Below are 23,188 nucleotides of genomic sequence, written 5' to 3'. Positions count from 1 at the left end.
AATGCCCTTTGGAATTTCTTTATTAGGTGCATTTACAAGTTTAAAGCTGCAGATCAGTGAAATCTAAGGTGTCTCAAATTGCCGACATAGGTATAGAGTTATACAGTGTTACGATGTTATTGATTATCCAATGGTAAAAGTAGGGCTTTGGATGGACACACAGCCTCGATAACGGTGCAATGATGGATTTCCGATGTAAGATTTATAATGCATTTATCGTACCAGCCTCTTCTACCAAAACAACCTGACACCCGGCACTAAAATAAGCCACTCTTCAATAACGCCTAGGCATTACCCTCACTCATGACCTCTCCTGGGTGAAAGATACAGGGAATATGTGTACAAGCTACCAAAAATTTAGGATTTATTACTAGATTACTGGGTAAATGTGATGAAAAGGTCAAAGAGAAATGTTATATGCCGCTGGCTAGGCCTCATTTGGAGTATGCTGCAAGTATATGAGATCCCCACGAAGTTGAATTAATTGCCGAATTGGATCGCGTGCAGCGTAGATGAGCTAGACTTGTAAAACGTTGCTATGATAAACTCAGTAGCTTATCCAAAATATTAGAGCAGCTATGCTGGAAATGACTCACAGGGCGAGGGTTAAATTACAGATTAAATCTCTCATGCATGAATTGAAAGGACGGTTCTTTAGTAGGGATGTTGAAAATTTATTATAACTCCCATCTTACAATGGTAGGAGAGATCATGTCAATAAAATTAGATAGATTAAATTTTGAAGAGATGGATTTAAGATGTCATTTTTTCACGAACGATAAGGGATCAGAATAACATTGTCCGACCGCGGTAGGGTCATATTCGGTACAAAATTAGTCTGGTGTGTAATCATCCCCTGCCACACACCCTTGCGGTGGCTTGTAGGGTACTTAAATAAATAAAATACTTCTTTCATTTCGTCCAACACCCCAATCCTTTTCTTTCCCTTTCCTTGCATACCTTATGTTCTTCCCTCTATCGGTCTTCAAAATTCGTTCCGACCTTAAAAACAACGCACAAAATCTTCTTTGCATACTATGAATGGTTTGATGGATTGCATAAGCATCTCTGTAGAATTATTATAACTCATATTTTCACAGTCGGTAGTGAGGGCCGGTTTTAACTACCTGAATTATCTTTAAATATAATGTTTAAGTTGTTTCGTATGACGATTTATGGCTGACACAAAGGAAAGCATTTGACGATGCTATTTCAGCATTACCATTTTGTCACGGGCTCAGCAGCCCGACACTCAACTAGCATCCAGAAAGGGCATCGGTGCCTTTTACAGAATAACTTCTGATGCCATTTCACGTAGCCGATATTTATAATATTAAAATTATTTCACTCAGCCAGGAACTGTTAGCATTAATTACTAAATTCTACCGTAAATTGTGTTCACAAATGAAACATTTCGAGTATCTTAGGGAAATGGTCAAATGTTGTGAAAGCAAAACATTCATAGGTAGGTTATGGAGGGTCTTTAAAACATTCCAAAACCTGCAAATCTTACACAGTATCAAGGACTTACTCATCACATCTTAATGATGATGCAGTTCCATTGAGTAATATACCAGCAGTCATACACAAAAGTGAAGTTCTCTTGTATTCAGATTTATATTAACATTTTAAAAGTAATTAATAATAGTTTACAATCTTTTGTTGTAAACTAAAAGTTTACATTTAATCCAGGTATCATATCAATGTGTATATCATATCTATCAATGTGTATATTATATCAATTATGTAACCATATGCAAAAACAAAGAATGAACCACTGACCAACATCAAACATTTTTTTCTTTTTCCAGCAAAAAGGAAATAACCTAAGTTTTTCTACATTTGACACACCATATAAAACAGAAATAATTTCCTCATAAGAAGGCATTTGTCACTTCAATTTAAAGCTCGATTACATTTGTGGAAGCAAAATATTTTAATTACAAAAATGTTGCGGGACAATACATATGCCCCTTGACTCAGAAGGTTGGATGATCAACTCTTGGGTTATACCAATCCAAATGATTCAGGGCACCTTGAAAACTGCATAATTGTGTTTGATGCAATATAACCCTCGGATGGGATCCTTTCTCTTTCTGTTGTACATTGACAACTTAATATTTTTACCTTAGATTATTCTCCAAATAGGCACTACTGAGGAAATTAAGTCTATCAGACTATTATCTACTAATATGAGATTTTGGTAATATTTCAAGGCGCTGCAAAGATATAGAATAAAATCTGAACAAATACGAGGAGATTTTTGTACCTCAAAATAGAAGTCAATACAGAATGTGTATAAATTAAATATATTACCTCAATTAATATCCCAAGTTCCAGAAGGATGATGAATATTAATAAAAAATATAAATTAAAAATTAAAAGTAAATGGTAAATAATACATTCATCATTAACACACGATTTTCAGCGTAAAATGATTTATCTTGACTATGATGCCAACTCATAAACCTTAATTTAAGTGGCTTATAAATGCAGTGTAAAAGGATTCCTCTGTATCATAATTGGCTGAAGCATGAAAAGTCTGTCAGTCTGAAAATGGAAAGACCTTGGTTCGAGTTCTGTTCAAGACTAAAGATTTTTATATAATTAAATTCCTGCATTTTGATGCACCCTAGAGGAGGACTTCAATCATCATAACTGCAGCATCATCATCTACAGTTCTTTGAACTAGTTAATAAGTTTTCCCTCTTAAGAGAAGTACCACAAAGTAAATATTAATACCAAATGTTCTAGTTAGCTTCAAAGCATGGCCTTGTACACCATTCATTTCATCAGCCAGAAACTGCATCTAAACACAGTCCTAGCCTTCTACATGTCAGGCAACAAAATTCAATCATTATGTTTCCATAAAATCTCTAAGCTTTAGGTACACTAAATATTTAATTAAACTCTCTCAGAAATAACCTTTTATTAGAGATCAAAGAGGGGTATACAAGCCAAACTTCAAGAGACCCATTAAGGTACGTAAATCCCACAAAAAAGTAAAGGCCACAATCAATATGGCTGCATGTTAAAACCACAGGTATTGCAATTTTCCAACCGGTAGTGTTGAAATAAAATATCTAGTGGAAAATTGCAATACCTGTGGTTTTAATATGTTACGCTTCCACCATATCACGCCTGAGACCTCATCATTCGATGGCTGCATGTATTTGAGATCATCACAGATGTCATTTAAGAATTAAATAAATTAAAGCATGTCATGATATTTTATAAGGATTATTATGAAAAAGAAATTAATACAACATCATGACAGAATCTAGAATGGGAGCCAATATCGGATTAACAAGAAAAAATTCAAGAGAATCTTATAATAGCCCAAGTTAAACAGATAAATATTTAATTGCACGCCATTTGGCATATTGAACCACACAAACTATGGAAAACAGGCTGCTGCACAAAGATGCAATCGTCAATGTATTGCAGTTTGTCATTTCAACGAAAACAAGGTTTACATTTAGAAAAAATTATTTGATTAGCACACAATGTGAAATGTTCAAACTCATTTTTATCAATTAAGTTTTTTCATTCAGATTTTGCAAAAAAATATTCCCTTGATTTTACACCTCCCTAGGCACAAAATATGTCCATTTTATTCCAGATCACCAGAAAATAAAATCGGAGAGTAACTGAATCAAAGAATTCAATTAACATTTGAAGAATTACTAAATTCATTAAGACGATGAAAAAAACACATGCTAACTTATGTCAGCTTAATCAAATAGTTAAAAATAAGATTGACAAGGTTCAGAGGTTGCAGGAAGTTTTAAATCTAGCTCATGAGTCACCTCAAGATACAGACCATGTCATATCAAGTATACATCGTCATGACACACATGCTATGAACAATCTTAGTAAGGACAATCACGGCAAAATCTTTGGTAGTAAATTTAGGTTTAAGGCGCATCATTGGAGAACACTCACCCCTGGATTTTAGAATATACAGGATTTTTCAACAACACTAAAATGCAAATGTAAGTACATATCCACCTCCTCAATAGGGTTATTAGAGATTGGTATTCCTGTACTTTCATAGAGGAGAATCACAATCAATATGAAATAAAACTAATACATCAAGTAAAAAGAATAATATTTATAGGGAGTTGTAATACCTTTTCAACAGTTTTTACAGACAACTGGCAATTCAATCATGACATTAAAGAGCCTGTGATATTTGTTCACAAATTAGTAAGAAACTTATTCAAGGATTACATAAAACCAATAAGTTTCCAAACATAACATGAGAATAAACAAATGAATTTACTACAGCTTTTAATTTAATAATGATTAATCCCATTTCATTGAGCACTGGGGTTGTCAAATTTTACTGTAACTAGATGAGCTTATCAAAACTACAATCCAAAATAGGTGCACAGACACCATTAAAATTAATCAATTCACTCTTGGACAGCCAAACATTTATAAAATGTATACAATACAAAAAAGCCTTTACAATCACCTATTCCTTCTATTTTGAGGCAATCCAGGATATATTGTACATTGGCTCACTGTATGTTCTTTCCTCCATTTAAGCAAGTTGAACTAGGAACAGTATGGCTTCAAATTTATTTTTTATCAATATGACAAGTGTCTGCTTATACCTACTATAATAACTAGATAAATTTTGTTTAAAAATTTGAAACACTAAATTATAATTGATGGCATCAATAATCGACTGATGACAAAAATAGATAAACCATGCTCAGATTAAAGCCTACAAAAATCTTTTATAAGCTAATTATTATTGACAATCACTCATAATCCATGCACGTGTCAGTAATTTATACTGAAAATCAAGATGAAAGGTGTGTTAGAAAAGGAAAAAAATCTTGCCATTATACCTGATAAAAATTTAATGCTGACATCTAATGGCTAAAAGTAAAAAAATGAATATTTAATGCAATTAATATAAAAATTCTTGGGTGTAATAGTATATCATTCCAGTCATTATCGTTTTCAAATATCTTTGGGACTGGCCCTTTGTGTGTGCTCTGAACCAATGTGAGGAGGTGGGGTTGCACTTCTAAGAGTGACAGCTTAAACTTAACATTGCACTCTATTTTAGATTCACTTGGTAGCGAAGATACTCCATTGTGAACTACATAAAATTCCTCAAAAAACTCACAGGGAAACAGATCCATGAGTCCCGAAGATATTTGGTAACTATAATAAATGGATGAATGAATGAATGGAGCTGGAGATTCCATATTGTCTACAGCAAGTCTTGGATAAAATATAAGCAAAAATAGTTTTACAATTCAATGATTACCTGGATATGAAATGACAACTGCTGGTTTAAAATAATTAATGACAGTATGTGTAAACGTTTAACTAATTTTTAGCAAAGACCTAGTGGGGAAGAGGGGAAGGCTAACCTAAAAAATCACTAACAAGGTTAGCAAGTATTTTTCTTTGGTAAGCACTGAAATTTGATCATTGGTGAATATTTCACAAAACAATGTTAATTATCAATAAAATAAGTGGGAAACATACTCTATGCTGCAATTTGAATAATATGGAATGTCAGATAATATAAATGCAATGTGCAATAAACCAAATTATATTTTCTCTTTCCTTTATATGAATGAAACTACACTTTGTGCCAAGAAATAATTTACCAATGACTTCATTCTTTGGGACTGTAAACAAAATTTCACCATCCTTGCTACACCATACATTTCCAAAACAATTCAATTTCCCTAGGAAAGCACATTTTTTCACTCACAATTTAATCTATGTACATAATTCAGTTTTATATAACAGCCAGTCACTCAGCACTCCAATACTTTAAAACTGCAGCACCACTCAATCCCAGCACCACATTTTCACTTAATTATTGAACTGGTGAAGAATTACTCCCCACTTTAGGTCATAGTGCCAAAAACAGGGTTATGCCGACATATGCCAGGACCATACTCTTCATATGCTGCTTTGGTGTGGCACACTTGGTAAAATTCAGGCTGGAAATAAACAATTCATAATATTATATTCTGCATCACTCAAATAAAAAAGAAGCATTAGAGGTCCCTACTTAGGAGAACACATAAACCTGCAGTAATATTGAGTTTCAGGATATCAGATATAGGATGCCTTAATTTGTCTCTTCCAAGCAAATGCTAATCACCTACACATACGGCGGTTACCACAGATGAGAATCTTATATTAGGGTACCTCCCAGGATAAGAAGTCCACCAATACCTTGGTGTAGAAGTAAAGAACACACTTTTGCCCATAGTTTGAGAAACTGCCCCCATGAGGTTTGTTTTAAGTTCAAAGGTCTCCCAATTATTTTCTTGGACAGAGAGTAGATGAAAATACATGGTTGGGGCTAAAATACAAAAAGTACTTTTCGTAGAATAAAACATACATGGCTGCATCACAGAGAGCATAGGGTTTGTGAAGTTGCCACTAGAAAGAGACGCACCTTCAATACTTAAAATGGCATCATAGTATACCAGAACCATTCATAATCATCAGTTTTCTCGACTTACATGATTTAACATCCATTTAAATTCATCAATTGTTTTTAAATCTGTAAAACAGTATTATGGATGTAAAAATGTGCATTCATGGGTTCAACAGTTCCGACAAGGCCAAAAATCAAGGGACAACAAACCAAAGAACCCACCAAGGGCCACTTTGGAATCAGTATTTCTCCAGTGAATTCAAGTCTCCAGTAAATTTAACATATGCAATATAATAAAAATATCCCAGGAGACTTCCTTGGGAAGGCCAAATGTTTCATTCCCCAGATACGAAAATTTACTGCAAAAAGTATTTAAAATCCACACCAGCATTTACCAAGTTATATCAAATTTGCTTTCTAAATTAACCATACATTATGCAATTCTACATGCAGTTTTAGTCTGAAAAAACTGCTCATCAACTTGCACAGCATCAATTAATACTCTCAGCTATGTATCTTTGGGCACTACCTAGGTAATGAGCAGCAAAAGAATGACTGACTGTGAAGGAATAAAGGAAAGATGAAAGGTACAGTAAAAATACAGGATGCTTGACATCCCTTGAAATAAAATAACACACACAAAGTATTTGGCAAATACTTTTTTCAATTTTGAATGAAAAAGTTAACATTGAAAACAACACGAAAAGTTTTCAGAGACCATCAGTATTTAATAGTACAATTCATAGTACTTTTTTCAAGGTCTAAAAACAATACGAATTCCAACCTTATTGTAAAAGACGGGAAGGTTTAAAGAAATACCTAAGAAAAAGAGTCGTTCAGCAAGTGTAACTGAAACAAAGAGGGAGCATATTTGACACATTATAGGTACTTCATTAAAATTTTGTTTTATTTTCATGATTTGTGATGTGTTTACTCTTTCCAAGAATTATTTTTTAATAGTATTTATAAAAAGAATTATTTGGTCAGATTTTGGCAGAGATATACAAAATGATCGCTCTTAGTCCAAATCTGCAAATATTTCATCAAATAATAATTTTGGATGTGGATGAATGACAAGAATTTATTAAGTCACGAAATATGAACGATTTCTATTTAGCATGGCACAAAGCATGACTTGAATTTAAAAAATAATCACAATGACTGTACCCCAGCACTTATAGCATATAGATTGCCTATTTATAGGAATTATTTAACCATTTCTAAAGTGCAGCATGTACATTAATTCTCATTATACATAAGCAACCTATAATTACCATTGCGGCACTACAGGTTTGCAATTTTCAGACTAATTAAGTTCAACTCAATTCATGGCTTTATATAACAATGCTGAATATGAAGATATTTTTTTTTTTTTTAAGTAATCTACCGGTTAAGGTAGGTTTTTGGACTGACACAACTACCAAACAAACACCTTATCACTCCCAACAAAACACAAAATCAATCATCCTACTCTATATCAGGTCCCTCTTCATCTCTGAGTACTTCCTTCCTCCCTTCATCCCGTCCAACAACCCTATCCTGTTCCTTCCCTTTCCTCTTTTGCCCAACATTCTACCCTCTATCACAGTCTTCAACATCCCACTGCCGGTCAACACCCCCTTCATCCACTTTTCCTGCCTCCATAGGATTGCTCCCAACAAACCCCTCTCTTCGCCCACCATACCAAGTACTTCCTCATTTGTTTTCTTCTCTGTCCATTTCACCTTCTCCATTCTTCTCCACACCCACATTTCAAAAGCCTCCAATCTACGTCTATCCTCCTGCTTCAATGACCACGTTTCCGCTCCGTACATAGCTACGCTCCATATCAAAGTTTTTACGAGTCTTTTCTTAACATCCTTACTCAAAGTCCCTGTCATCAACTCCCTCCTCCTTGTGAAAGCCTCTTTGCCTAGCGCAATTCTTCTCCTTACGTCCCTACTACTGTGACCGTGTTGGTCCAAAACACTACCGAGATACGTAAACTGTTCTACCTGCTCTAGTTTTTGCCCTCCTATTTTAATGTTAAGCTTGGCCTTTTTCTTTCTGGAAAATCGCATAACCTTTGTTTTATTAATATTGATTCTCATCCCATACCTGTCGCACTGAATTTCCAATTCACTCAGCAATGCCTGCAGCCCCTTGGCTGACTGACAAACTAAAGCTTGGTCATCAGCAAACCTAACTGATTTTACGAATTCCCCGCCCACTTTCATTCCTACCTCGAGTTCTTCCCATGCCTCTTTGATCATTTCTTCTGCGTACAGGTTGAACAGCAACGGTGATAATGGGCAACCCTGCCTTACACCCCTTCCTAACACTGCCCATCCTGACTCCCCGTTTCCCACCCTCACCTGAGCAGTCTGAGACATGTACAGGTTGCGGATTAGCCTCCTATCCCTCCAATCTATTCCTATTTTCTGCAATATACGCATTAATTTTTCCCAATTTACTCTATCAAACGCTTTTTCGAAATCTACGAAACAGGCAAATACCTCCTGGTTGTGTTCTATATTCCTCTCGATTAATAATCTCATTACTGCAATGGCATCACGCGTACCTCTCCCCTTCCTAAACCCAAACTGATCATCCCCTAAGTAATCATTTGCCCTACTCTCTATCCTTTTGTTTATGATCCTGAGAACAACCTTAGCTGCGTGGGATATCAAACTAATTGTCCTATAGTCCTCACATGACGTGGCCTTTACCTTTTTCGGAATAGGAACTAAAACTGATCTCACAAAGTCTTCCGGCCAGATTCCCTCCTCATAAATACTACGGATCAGCCCATATAGCCTCTTCTTCCCACATTTACCCAAGCATTTCAAAAGTTCCACGGGAATGTTATCTACCCCCACGGCCTTATTTAGTTTCATCTCCCTTAATGCCCTTTCTATCTCATTGTCTAGTATGCCTGGACCTAAGCTATCTTCCTCTACGTCATGTTCCTTTTCAATGTCTAACTTTGTTGGTCTAAGCTCTTTACTATACAATTCTTCTACATATTCCTTCCATCTCTCTTGGATCTTTCCTGCGTCAACTATTACCTTACCGGCCTTATCTCTAACTGCTATCGTTGATCTCCCTTTCTTACTTCCTGATAAAGATTTAACTATGCTGTAAAGCGCACCGATTTCCCCCTTCCTCTGCAGACTTTCCATATTCTCGCACTGCGTCTTCCACCATGCTTCCTTTGCTTTATTTGTTGCCCGCCTCAATTTATTGTTCAATTCTTTGTAATTCATTTTGCCTAATTCTGTATTTATATTCTTCCATTTTCGCCGCTCATCCATTTTTGTAATCATCTCATCCGTGATCCATGGTTTACGAGTCCTTTTAGCGTTAACGGTTCCAATAGTGTCTTTTGCGGCTTTAGACAACCCTTTTTTGATACATTCCCATTTTTCTTCAATAGTACTTAGCTCTTTACCGTCCTCCATGATTTTCTCTACCGCCTGTTTGTATTCCTTTCTTTTCAACCCATTTAATGCTTCTACATTCCATTTTCTAACTCGCCGCCCCTGCCTTATCTTTTTAAAACGTACGCTACATTTCATAACAACTAAATTGTGGTCTGAGTCCGCATCCGCTCCCGGGAAGCTGTGGGAATTTATCACACTGTTCCTAAACCTGTGTCTAACCAGGATATAATCTAGCTGATATCTTCCTGAGTCACCTGGCATTTTCCATGTATACCTGCGTCTTTTGTGGTGTCTGAACCAAGTGTTGGTGATAACTAACCCCTGTCTCCTGCAGAACTCAACTGCTTTCTCCCCGCGGTCATTCCTCGTGCATAAACCGTAGTCCCCCACCTCATCACCATCTCTTCCTTCGCCTACTGTCGCATTCCAATCCCCCATCACTATCAAATGTTTCCCTGCAGGAACACATGCAATCAGGTCCTCTAACTGATCGTATATCCTATCGACCTCTTCTTCCTTATGGTTGCTCGGTGGCATGTATACCTGGATAATAACTAAGTTCGTCGGTTCTGCTTTTATCTCCACTAGTAGTATCCTATCCGTTACCTGCTCTATGTTGACTACGCTTCTTCCTACCTCTTCATTTAATACTATGGCAACCCCTCGTTGGCTCTCGTCCCCACCGCTGTATATTATTCTATACTTATCACTCCAGTAATCCCCGCTATCTTTCCATCTCACCTCGCATAGACCTAAAATATCTATATTTCCCCTTACCATCTCTCGCTTAACATTCTCCAATTTCCCCGTCCTCATCATTGTCCTAACATTCCACGTTCCTATTCTAACTAATTTGGTCTTCTTCTCCTGCGTCTTCTGTCCTGCTGCTGCTGGTTTTCCCTTGCAAGGGTTTCGTGGGATGACGACCGCGGAAGCCTTGCCTCCCCCGCTGCCGGGCACGACACACGGCCGATTGGGCCGAGCCCCGTGGTTGCCAGGACTCAAAATATCTCTATTGTCCATCACATTGTTCTTGGGAATGATAATTGAGGTGGTTTCCCGTTGCCTTCCTCAATAGTGTTTTTAACGTGACACCATCACTTACTGGCCGCCCCACTGGGGTCAGACGCCATTGCAGCCGCCTCACTGAGGAACAGACGCTGCGTGGACTACCTTTCGTCTGGCTCCTAACCTTCGACCTATCTGGCATGGGTGACCCTACCAGGAGCAATTTTTATTACTCCCGCCAGTACAGCTCTAGGGGTCATCGGAACGCACAAGCCCTTCCACCACGTCAAGGTTGTAGTCCGGGGAGGGTATGAAGATATATTATAATAAATTATAATGACAGCAAAGTTATATAATTATTAATAAGATCTAAATGAAATAGCAAACATGAGCTATTACCACTTTTCTTACCGCCTGGTTTCTCCTAACAATCCTCTCCTCCATTCCTCATACCTCCTTATTTGTTTTCCTTTCCATCCTTCTCCACACCCATATTTTAAAATCCTACATCTACACGCATCATCTTGCTTTAACAATGCCAATTCCATGCCACACAAAACCACGCTGCATGTTAAAGCTTTCACTATCCTCTTAATATCCTAAGTCAATGTCTCTGTCGCCAATTGCCTCCTCCTTTTAAAAGCTCCTTATTCTTCTAATTGTCATTCTATTTTGCCCATCTTGGTCAAAATATTTCTATTACAGGAAACTGTTCCTGCTGCTCTAGTTTATTTCCTTAAATATGTACAGAAGATACAATTATCTACTTACTGTTGATGCTAACATGCTTCCTCCAAACCATACAGCATATCTTTGCATGTGGTGTGAAATAACCTGCACATCAATTGGCTTAGGCTGAAAGATGAAGTATGAAGCATTAATAAACTCTTGAGAGTAACTATGCTTTATCAAGGAAATTAGCAACAGTGAACTCTACTAAAAATTGGTATTAATATATTTTAGGTTAATGCCACACAGTACATGACAAACTTGGAAACACCAAATTTATTAAACTCATTCTTAGATGTCCATATCACTGCAAATTAAATTTCACATCTTAGTAATAACTAAATCCACTAATAAAATCTCAGATTCACTCCTTTTAATGAATGAGAACAAGATGATACTGTATTTGATTCTCACTTTCCTTTTTTTATTATTCCCATCATTCAGTGAAAATAATTCTTTGTACTTAGCACGTAAGATTTAATGGAAAGGCAACATAAAAATGTACATAATAGCCAACAAATTATTATCAACAAAAGAAAATTCCACAAGTACTTAATTTTTTATTACAGTACCTTGAGTAAGAGCTTTCTTCAAAAAATTGCAGATTAATTAAAACCAAAACCTATAAAATATGGTCATCTCAACCAAACAACAAAGAAAAAGATTCAACATAAATAAACAGCCAAACAACAGAAAGTTTTTATTATAGAATTTATACCATCTTAAGATGGCATTAAGGGTGTCATGTACAATCACATTTAGCCTTTCCTACATGCACCAAAAAGCTCTTTGCTCATTCAGTAAAATAAGTCCCAGCTGAGCCCTGCAGTGAGGAATTAAAATATATTTAACATTGAATTAAAACATGGCTAAACCAATAACAGTATAGGTCCCAACCAGTCACCATCAACAAGGGTATGCCACAAGGATCCATTTTGTCCCTCTTTTTTTCCTCCTCTTCATTAATGGTCTCTCAACCAAGATAAATAATTACCAATTAGTAATTTATTAAGATTACACAAACTCAACATCCCCTTTTTAATTGGACCTCCCAAAATAAACAGCAATTGACCCCATATAAAAAAATCGAATATACTACCCTCAAAACGTTTCCAGATCACCCAGAGCAATGACAAAATTCCTTGTTATAACCAAAACCCCTGACTGGTTAAATCGCACAGAAATTTTATCTAAAAAAACTACACCCCTGAATTTATCTGCCAACATTCTATTAACTGTTTCTAATGCTTAAAGTTGTCAAAATCCTTGTCACAGAACAGATAAGGCATAATGTCCTGGGGCATCATATCACAGTGACAATATTCTGGCTACAAAAGAATGGCATTCAGGATAATGAACATCATGTAAACATCAAACTCTAATTAAACTAAAAATAAACTTAAATTAAGCATCATTTAAGCCATATTTTGTGAAATACAATATTCTGACACTTCAATATGTCTTGCAAAGGAAGAGGACCGGGTCCATAGATATTCGAATTCCTTGACATTGGTAATTATCATCCTCTGAACTCCCCGATCATAAAAAATACCCTACTTCAGCATAGACAGCCAATAGTTTATGAGATAATCACATCTTAAGGTGACAAAAATTATGCAGATGACTTTTATTCAGTCAGTTATATGAGACATTATCATGATGACTAGAAATAAGCATTTGACAATAATGAATCTACCCTGGTGACAAACCATTCCTTGACCTTATTGGACAATAAACTAACCTATCACAATATTAGCTTTGTAGAAACTAATATGGTACATTGTGATATATCTGATCATTTTTCAGCCATTGACTACTCTAGCTACAAGAGGTTTATCGTAATGTGCGATCTTTCTCCAATGATATCTCTTAGTTTCTATATTTACTTCAAAATGAGAACTAGTGAACTGCCTACATGGAAAATGACAACTTTAGTTTTGATGTTCATGATAAAATCGTTTCGTTAATAAAATCGTTCATGATAAAATCTCTTAGTTTCTATATTTACTTCAAATGAGAACTAGTGAACTGCCTACATGGAAAATGACAACTTTAGTTTTGATGTTCATGATAAAATCGTTTAGTAATTTATATATACATTCATCCCTTTCATATCTTATCAATGAGTCACTGCCTGAACCACTTAAGGTTGCTTAAGTTGTTCCTCTTTACTGAAATAAAGGTTCAACTCATGAATTGAGTTCTTATTGTCCTATATCTACACTTACCCAATGAACTAAAATCTTTGAAAACGTTTTCTATCACAGATTGATTACATATCTTGAATCTAATAGCCTGGCATCACCTTTTCAACAAGGTTTCTGTTGAAAGGTCTGCAGCTACTGCCATTTATCAAGTAATTGGGAAGATACTGACTACCCTGGACGAAAAATGTGGAGTGACAGGAATGTGTTTAGACTTTTCTAATGCATTTAATTATTTGCGGCACCAAAAACTTTTGAACAACCTTCCCATTGTCGGAGTTAGGGATGTTTCTCATAAATGGAATAAGTCATATTTCTCTTCTAGAAGCAGATTGTGACTATTCAGAACAATGGTATAAAATAATAGTCTTAATAAGTAGTTTCCAACACAATGCGCATACATACTGATTTACATGTCAATGACACTAACTTCATTCTTGCATGTATTCACTATGATGTATACATATATTTTTTTGATGCGCAAATGTGTGCATAATGTATATCAGCCTGCATTTATGTGCATGCATGTAATTATAAATTTTATGGCTAATATAATATGCATACGACGATGGATTAAATGGAAGAAGGGACCATTTGGTCTCAATTACACCCAAGTAAAGACCACCATCTATCCATCTATGACGACCCACTTGATCAGCCCAAATCAGTTAGTAAGAAGTTAAATAATGGTTCAAAGTTCTTGAACCTGAATATAGACAAATCGCAACTGATCCAATTCCCTGCTAGAAATAACATTTGTAACAGATTTTCCATTAACTTGAAAGGGGAAAACCATTTCTCAGGTTGAATTCACCAAATTTTCAGGGTTTTATACTGAATCACATCTAACTTGGAAGGTGCACATTTCAAACTTATCTTCCCAGTTTAGTTCAGAATGCTATTGTATTAGAACTATTAGATCATCTGTGTCTTCACATAACTTAGTGCTTTTTCAATGCAAGAATTTCAGAGTGTAAAAATCATTCGCCTTGACCAGGATTTGAACCTGGATCCCTCAATGTCCAGTCGAGTGCTTTAGCCAGTTAAGCTATCGGGGTGTCCTCTTAAACTCTGAAATTGTAGGGGCTTTAAAGTAACAAGATGTTGTGACAAACTATTGTACACTCAATGCCACAGTCATTTGTAGTCGTACACGATGTGCCACCATTATGGTTTATACTATTTTCTCTTTTTTTATAGTATATATTTCTAGGCATCATCACCCCAGGCTGTAAACACATTTAAAATACAAAAAATGGTTGTTCATTTGACAGCTCATAAAGCCCTTCCAACCCCGATTCAAAAATGAAGTATTTTACCAGCACCATGTGTATATAGACTTAAGTTTTTGATATGTGCAAGTGTATAACGTTCAGGAACTTGTGGAACAATGAAGCTGAATTACAATCTGTACATGTACTTCTACTTTTTATGCATTGGCTGATTTTATGCATGTTCAAATATGATGTGCCTAATATCTGTACAATAGATGACTAACAAACTATTACTATTATTATAAGACAACTTGATTAGAAGATGCCTACAAATGTTCGTCGGAAGAGCATGCCAAATGACATGGATCATCATCATCTTTGGATGTATCCACTGCAGCATTCTATCAATGTATTATTAATTCTGGATCATCCTATATCATAGGTTTTAACCTTACTTGGATGACATTCCATCTTCATGTCCAAAATTTGACAGATTTTAAATACCACTGCCCTTGAAAGTTATGATACCAGTGGGCTATAACGGTTTGAAATACGAGTTTCCCAAAGAAGTAGGAGAACAAATAAGGGATAACTGCATTTATACCTTATTTGTACTGAATACCTGTGCCGCTGGATATAAAAGTCCCACCAACTGAATTTCCGAACCAGCAAGTAATAACTTCTTATATTCTTCCCAATTCCTGTGCAACAAACACAATATCACTAGCCAGATGACGTTAATAAAAATTCATTCTTTAATCCACAACCAATTATCTGCATCAACATTCCAATCAGTGCTTTATTATGCCTTGTTTGCTTCATGATGTTCACATACTAGGGAATCTTTGCAACGCGAAGTGGGTGATTTAAGACATGATAAAAAGTAAATCATGGTGTGCGGAGCAGAGTTTTGCAAATACTCCCAATTAAAAAAATCTTATGTTTTTGTCACTATTGAGGTATGGTATCTCCTTAGCAAATTCATGTATTAAAATAAAATGCAGTAGTCTGTAGCAACACAAGAAATCAAATGAAATATCCCAAAAACATGAAAAACAATAAAATGAAATCAAAATTTACCATATGACAAATAGAAAAATTAGAAGAATTCTAAAATCTATAATAAAATATTGTCACGACATAAGTAAAAATTAAAGCATACCACCGCATCTCGAGAGCATCAACAACACAACAATATTAAAGGATGGGATAAGAAACTATGAAACAAAACACCCAATATATTCTTTCAAAGAATGCATAGAGTACTTAGACAACGTACATTCCCTGGTGAACAGGAGTCAACAAAACCCCAATCAACCATAATTAATAACCAAAAATTTAAGTGAAGTTTATTTTGTAATTTAATTGGTAACCTTGTTTAACCAGCATATGTCAATATGACAATTGATGTAATGCATTACTGGTTTGTAATTTACTTATCTCATACTCTTCATCTACCTTGTTACTGTGACTGTAATAGTATGTAACTGGTTATATATTAATCCCTTTGACTCGCCAAAAGTTTTTATAATGACAAACCTATTGTGACCAATAAATAAGAGTTACAAGCTAAGGTATTAGAACCAAAACACTAATCTGCAATATTTTCATATGATAGTGAATCATTTGAACCAAAATTTGTGATGAACTTAATTATTAATATTCATTATGAATGTGGTAGAGAGAAGACTCCGCCCACTACGTGTTAAAGAGGGGAGCATGTGCGCAGCTTGAATGGGGCCCTTAGCATTCACCTGAACTTAAAAAAGTGATTAGGACAAGAAATATTTTCAAATTTCACATTGGCAGTTTGTTTTGGTATTCCAGGGGACAGAGCACAATGGGCTACACAAGAGAGCACAGGTTCGATTCCAGGTAATCCCTCTGGGCCACTCTCTGCAATTAGTGGTTGGTGAGATAAATAATAGAGGAAACTGGAGGAAGAATGGGCACGGCATCAGGACGTTATGCTTGTCATAAGAGACTATTTCCTTTAGCAAATAAAGCAATGATAAAGGTAATATGAAAGAAGAGATAACTCCCACACTAAACTCAATCAACACTCCACCTAGAGCTATCTTGGCTATCATAATCTGCATTCAAATGCTGCTAGATGAAAAATGATGGGTTCACAACAAAATTAACAAACTGCCAACTATGATATATGAGGAAGCCCTCACTGAAAGATCTGATCATGCGGGACATCTAAAATTATTAAACGAAATAAATTTTTAAAAATATATATATATATACCTTGAGTCTGCCACCGCTCAACTGCTCACTTAATCGGAGCCTAGCATCCACTACTCTTTTCACATCTCTCTGCAAGCGTCGTCCAAAATCTCTGAACATGGTGGAACCTCCAGAAAGAACGATATTGTGATACAAAGGACGCCTAACATCTATAGGGCAATTCTGAATTACATTATCAACAATTTCTGATATAGGAGTTGTGAAGTCAGGGTTTGAAAACTGCAAAAGATTAAAAGAAACAATTAATAAAGAGATCAACATGAGTTGTTAAAATATTGAATTCAATGGCAAGTAAAAAAAACCTGAAACACAAACCTCTGGATGGAAAAATATTTCGGGACCAAGAAATCTTTCATATCCAACATCAACAACAAAAGGCTGCTTTGTGACAGAATTGACCCCCTCAAATTTTTTCATCCATTTGGGAGAATCACTGTCATACTTAGCAAATTCTTTGGCAATATCAGGACATATATAACAAAACTTTTCCTTTATTGCCTTAGCAGTTTCCAAAGACTGCTCCGGTGGGATTCCAATTTCTCGCTCTCGGAGGAGAGACTGGATGAAATACGTAATATTGCGTCCAGCAATAGGAATATGCTTGATGCAACTACCAATCACATATCCATCCGCCTAAAATATAAACTCGTCCTCATAAATTTCAATTTATCAAAATGCACATATCAAATGCTATTTCTTTATCACTATATTATTCATACTACTAAATTCATGCACCATTAATTTACTACTTCAGTAATTTCTGCATGTATATAATCGTGTATTTGCTAAGAAATCTATGAAAATAGTCATACACGACTTAAGTCAGTTAATTATTTGCTTGGACCCCAATGATCAATCCTCGGCTAAGACTAACTGGTCTAGGTGTTTATGATATGATCCAAGTCAGGGGTAAAAAGAATCAAATATCCAACTCACCACTGGTATAACATGCGTCACCCCATCTCCACTATCTACAACAATACCAGTTAATGTTCTTTCGCCTATAGTTCTAGAGGCCCAGGATGCTGCTAAAGCTAATACGGCTTGAACAGCAATATATAACCCAGGCACATTAAATGACTCAAACATAATTTCTGGAAAAGAAAAAAAATTCTGTGTATTTCGATCAACAATCTAGGAAAAATAAAATAAGTGAATCCTCTTTTTACCAGCTGTATATTCTCTATTCTCCGGGGTATTTAATGGTGGTTCTGTTAAGAGAAAACAATGGTCCTCGGGTTCCGCTCGAAGGTAGCGAAAAATGCACTGTTCAAGAAACCGTTCCATCAAGTCCCAGTCCTCAACAAGTCCATGCCTGACAGGATACTGAAAAAATTATGCATCATATTAATATTATATTCTCATTTCCATACCCTCAGTAACTTCTTAGCTTACTTTGACTGAATATCCCGTAGCTTCAAAAGCCTCATCTCCAATGAAAAAGTCCAAATCTTCTACTCCTTTAGTCAATCTTCTTATGGCTTGATCGCCTACTTTTGCAGTTTCTTTTATGGCTATTGCAGACGGAATTATAGACTGTGGCTCTTTGTTGGCAGCAAATCCCAACTTGGTATATCTGTTTGGGCCATTAAAAAGAAGATACAGGTAAATTTCCAGAAACTTAATTTAATATTCTGCCGTGTCAATAAAAATATTTGGTATTTACTAAGGTTGGCTACTTTAGAAAGTGTTCAGTCGAGAAATTCTATCATCTCGGCAGGTGACAAACATGATAACCACGGAAAAGAAAGTATTTTAGAATAATGAAAATATTCCCTCAGACATACCCAGTGCCAACATCGATGACACACGCAGGTAATCTTCCGGTCATTGCGAATCAATTTTGGTTAAATTTTGATAGTACTTCACACAGCTCCAAATGAATAACCTCCTTCCGTTTTCTCCGGCACACCCGTCTATTAATGACTAACCAATATGGCGGCTAAGTCCATTCCAGTTTTATCTGATGACAAATGATTGTAGTCGGTGGGAATGGTGGACTACAGTGGACTATGTGCAACCTCCTGGGAAGGAGGAACGGAAAATTGAACGTAATGAGGTTCGGGGATGAGAGCTAATGGCACCCCAAGAAGAATCGTGAATCCCATGATCTTTCGGCGGGGATCCTAACTTTTGAACGAGAAAAAGATGGGGCATCCTTGGTTTTGCTGGGCTAAAATTAAATGAGGGATTGTGTTTTAGCTAATACCAGAGCAACTTCACATGAAGTGGTCAGTTTTTTTTAAATATGCGGAAGGTCAATTTTTGTCTAATGATTATTTTCATGTAAGTAATCGCCAGAGAAGACTGGTGTATTTTTCTTCGAGTCTAGAGTTAACGTTGTATATGGTGTGTTACATTTTAACCATTTCAAAATTCTATGATATGGATGAGATTATGCTTAAATGAAACAATCTTATTTTTCGGGTTGTTTCTTCATTAATATTTAAGAAATATGAGTGAAGAATCAATGGGTGGGTATTTCTACCATGCATTATTACTTACTTCATTTCTTTTTAACTCTGCGTACCTTAATGCTGTCCAAAAAGCCTATTCTCTTACCACCTCTACTCCATTTAAACAACATTCTCCCTTCTAGAATTGCTGTCCACATCCAACTAAATTTTTTCAACCGTCTATATCTGCCTTTTTCGTATTTCCCTTAGCAAATTTCTCTGTTTTCCCATCATATTTGAAACCTCTCTGTTCAAATTTATGTTCACATTTCTCCACCACACCGGCATCTCTAAAGCCCCAGTTTAAACTCACTCTCTTACCTCATAAAGTTCTGTACTCCATTTACTTTTTCACATGTCTGCATTGTGGGACTGCCATCAGTTCTTTTCTGCTTGTGAATGCTTCATTTGCGGGTGCAATACTTCCATTTTGCTCTATCATACTGCTCAAATACATGAACTTCTGCACCTTCCCATATTTATTCTCTCCAACTTAGATGTTCAGCTTAGCTTTATTACTTCTCAAAACTCTCGTTGCTTCTGTTTTCTTGTGATTACTTTGCATCCCATACTTCTGGCATTGTTACTGTAAAGCATTTAATTATGGCCACAATACCTTGACTCTCTGATTCACTACTGCTTGATCATCTGCTAACCTGACAAATAACACAATTTCAGGCGTAACATGGTTGAAATCCTTCATGATGGAAAAAGACACTTTGCTTGCTGTGTAGAATTTTTTTATTACGACCTAGGTTTCGTTATAGAATAGCATCTTCAGGTCCATTCTGAAATTCAGACCTGAAGATGTTACGCTGTAACGAAACCTAGGTCATAATAAAAAAAAAATCTACATGGATAAGCAAAGTGTCTTCTTTCATCTGCCAACCTGATTTTCACCACACCTTATTATTCCCAGCACAAACCCATTCCCCATCCCATGCTACCATTAATGTTTCCTCAACATATATGTTGAAAAGTACCTGCAATAACAGGAAACAATGTTTCAAACCCCTGCCATCACTTCCTATCCCAATTTTACCCTTATGTGTGCCATTTGATTCCTACATAAGTTTCGAATAAGTCATGCATCCATCCAGTCTACTCCAAAACTGTCTCACTCCTGCAATATACTCCATAAACTTGGCCCACTCCACACTTTCAAATACCTTCTTAAAATCCACAAACCACACAAAGACCTGATTGTATTCAATGGTCCTTTATGCCAATGTTATCATTACAGCAATGGTGTCACGTCTCTTCCATTTCTTAACCAACTTGATCATCACCTTGGCAGTTGTTAGCACTAGTTTGTAGTTGTCCAGTAGTAATCTTAGGACTAATTTTGCTGCATGGGAAATTATAATTATTGTCCTTAAGCCCTCACCTTCAGCTGGTATGCACTTTCAGGATGAGGATCAAAATTGACCTTAGGAAATCTTATGTCTAAATTTCTTCCTTGTAAATATTGAGTAAAAGTATGAAAAATCCCTTTCTTCTATTTTTCCCTAAACTCTGTCATAATTCTTCAGGGATATTGTCTGTTCCTACTGCCTTGTTCAACTTCATCTCCCCAATTCCAAAAGCAAGTTTCCATTTCACTATCTAGTTTTCCTGGACCCTAGCAATCCTTGTCTACGTCAAAAAAAAACTAAGGTTGGTTTGATAGGTGAGGGTAGAGCTCACTTAGTATTAAGTTTTTTGGCATCTGAAATCCACTCATCACCTTATTAATCACACCAATGTAACACAAGTGAAATTTTAAATAGAACTAAGTTTATAATACATTTTTAAAGACATTCAACTCTTTAAAATAATTAAAACCTGAAAAATAATTCATGATTAGCAACTTTAATTTTATCAAAATAGCTATTAGTACTACATTCACTCTGTCTTTAAATATAAAATAGAAACATGCTTTGCATACTATTCAAAATGACATTACCATATGAGCAGTCAGGTAACAATCATGATATTAAGAGGACCTTTTGCAGCAAAACTCACTCATTGATACTAATATTGTGTCTTACAATTATAGTAATTCTAAGTAAGTTTCTCCTAAATGTTTGGATACTTTCTCATCCTAAGCTACCTTTACATTTTGAAACGAGGAATGCCTCTGGCATTTTAATGACTATCCATCAGTAGCCACAATTTTTGTTATTTCAACTGCCTAATTATGGTAATCTACCAGTTAAGGAAGCTTTTGGATGGGCATAGGCTACACCACATCACTACATTAATTCACTTGCCTGTCCCAGAAAACTCAATCCATCTCCAACATTACATTACCAATCAAAATGCTCTGCATCAATATTTCCTGTCTGCTTTGGATTTCTTCCAACAGACCCATCTCCCAGACCATAACTAGCTCTTCCTTATTTGTTTTCCTTTCTGTCTGTTACACCTGTTCCATCCTTCTCCACACCCGCACCTCAAAATCTTCCAATATATACCTGTCATCTTGCTTAAAAGACCATGTTTCCATACCATACAAAACTGCCCTCCATAGTTTAAACTAGACATTTCTTAACACCCCTGTCTCCAATTCCCTCCACTTTGTGAAAACTTCTTTTCCAAATGCAAATCTTCTCCTTTACTACTTTGACCATTTTGGTCAAGAGCAATTCTGAAATAGGTAAACTGTTCCACCTGCTCTGGTTAATGAACTCCTTGTATTTTAAAATTCAATTGAACTGCTCTTGCTCAAAAACTACCTAATTTCCATTGTTTAGATTTATTCTCACCCTTTAACTATCACTTTCACTTTCCAATGTGCTCGGCAATTTTTGCAACCCCTTTGCTGACAGGCAAACTCAAGTTTGATCATCCTCAAACCTAAATAATATTATGAATTCCTAACCAACTTTCATTCCTATCTCCCATTCTTCCCCTCCTTGGCTATTTCCTCCATGTATGCATATGGCTATTTCCTCCATGTATACATGGAGGAAATAGCCATATGCATGTTGAACAACAGGTGATATTGGACACCCATCTTGCACCTCTTCCTGACACGTATCTACCACTTGCACCTGTGGAGGCTGAGACATGTAGAGGCTGCATATAATCTCCTATCCCACCAATCGACTCTTATTTTCTGCAATAAATTCATTAATTTTACTCAATTCACCCTATCAAATGCTGTTTTGAAATCTAAAAACAGACACATCCTGATGGTGTTCAATGTTCCTCTCGATTAGTGGCCTCATTACCGAGATCACCAGTATGTGACTTCCAAATCATCGCACGTGCCTTCCCCATTCTCAAGCCAAACTGATTATCTTCTAAGTAATCATTAGCCCTTGTCTCTATCCTCTTATTGATGATCCTAGTAACTATGCTAGCTGTGTTCAAAATCAATCTTATTATTCTGTCTTCCTAACATGACTCCTCTTTTGAGATATAAGCTAACACTGATCTGACGAAGTCTTCCGGCCAACTTCTTCCTGGGTAAATACTAGGATCTAGTCCA

The 23,188-nt window shown here is 36.0% G+C and overlaps 1 protein-coding gene across 1 annotated transcript; it reads right to left on the bottom strand.

Moving 5' to 3' along the window:
• Positions 1 to 4,094: 4,094 nt before the first annotated feature.
• Arp3 (Actin-related protein 3) lies at positions 4,095 to 19,186 on the bottom strand. Its single transcript, XM_071590239.1, has 8 exons — positions 19,045 to 19,186; positions 18,653 to 18,833; positions 18,427 to 18,583; positions 18,194 to 18,351; positions 17,573 to 17,890; positions 17,258 to 17,476; positions 11,629 to 11,712; positions 4,095 to 5,981 (listed from the first exon to the last, which is right to left on the bottom strand). Exons 1-8 carry the CDS (start codon positions 19,086 to 19,088, stop codon positions 5,886 to 5,888), a joined length of 1,257 nt encoding a protein of 418 aa, XP_071446340.1. The 5' UTR covers positions 19,089 to 19,186; the 3' UTR covers positions 4,095 to 5,885.
• Positions 19,187 to 23,188: the final 4,002 nt, after the last annotated feature.

Source organism: Hetaerina americana, unplaced genomic scaffold, assembly GCF_022747635.1.
Source record: "Hetaerina americana unplaced genomic scaffold, ioHetAmer1.1.p SCAF_4, whole genome shotgun sequence".
NCBI classification, from domain to species: domain Eukaryota; kingdom Metazoa; phylum Arthropoda; class Insecta; order Odonata; family Calopterygidae; genus Hetaerina; species Hetaerina americana.
This window is presented reverse-complemented; position numbering and strand designations above follow the sequence as displayed.

Excerpts from the sequence above, each read along its gene's own strand:
- Arp3 (XM_071590239.1), bottom strand. The coding sequence starts at position 19,088 with ATGACCGGAAGATTACCTGCGTGTGTCATCGATGTTGGCACTGG. Across the intron at positions 18,352-18,426 it reads GAATAGAGAATATACAGCTG|AAATTATGTTTGAGTCATTT; the intron begins GTAAAAAGAGGA and ends TTTCTTTTCCAG. Across the intron at positions 5,982-11,628 it reads GAAGCATGTTAGCATCAACA|CCTGAATTTTACCAAGTGTG; the intron begins GTAAGTAGATAA and ends GTTTATTTCCAG.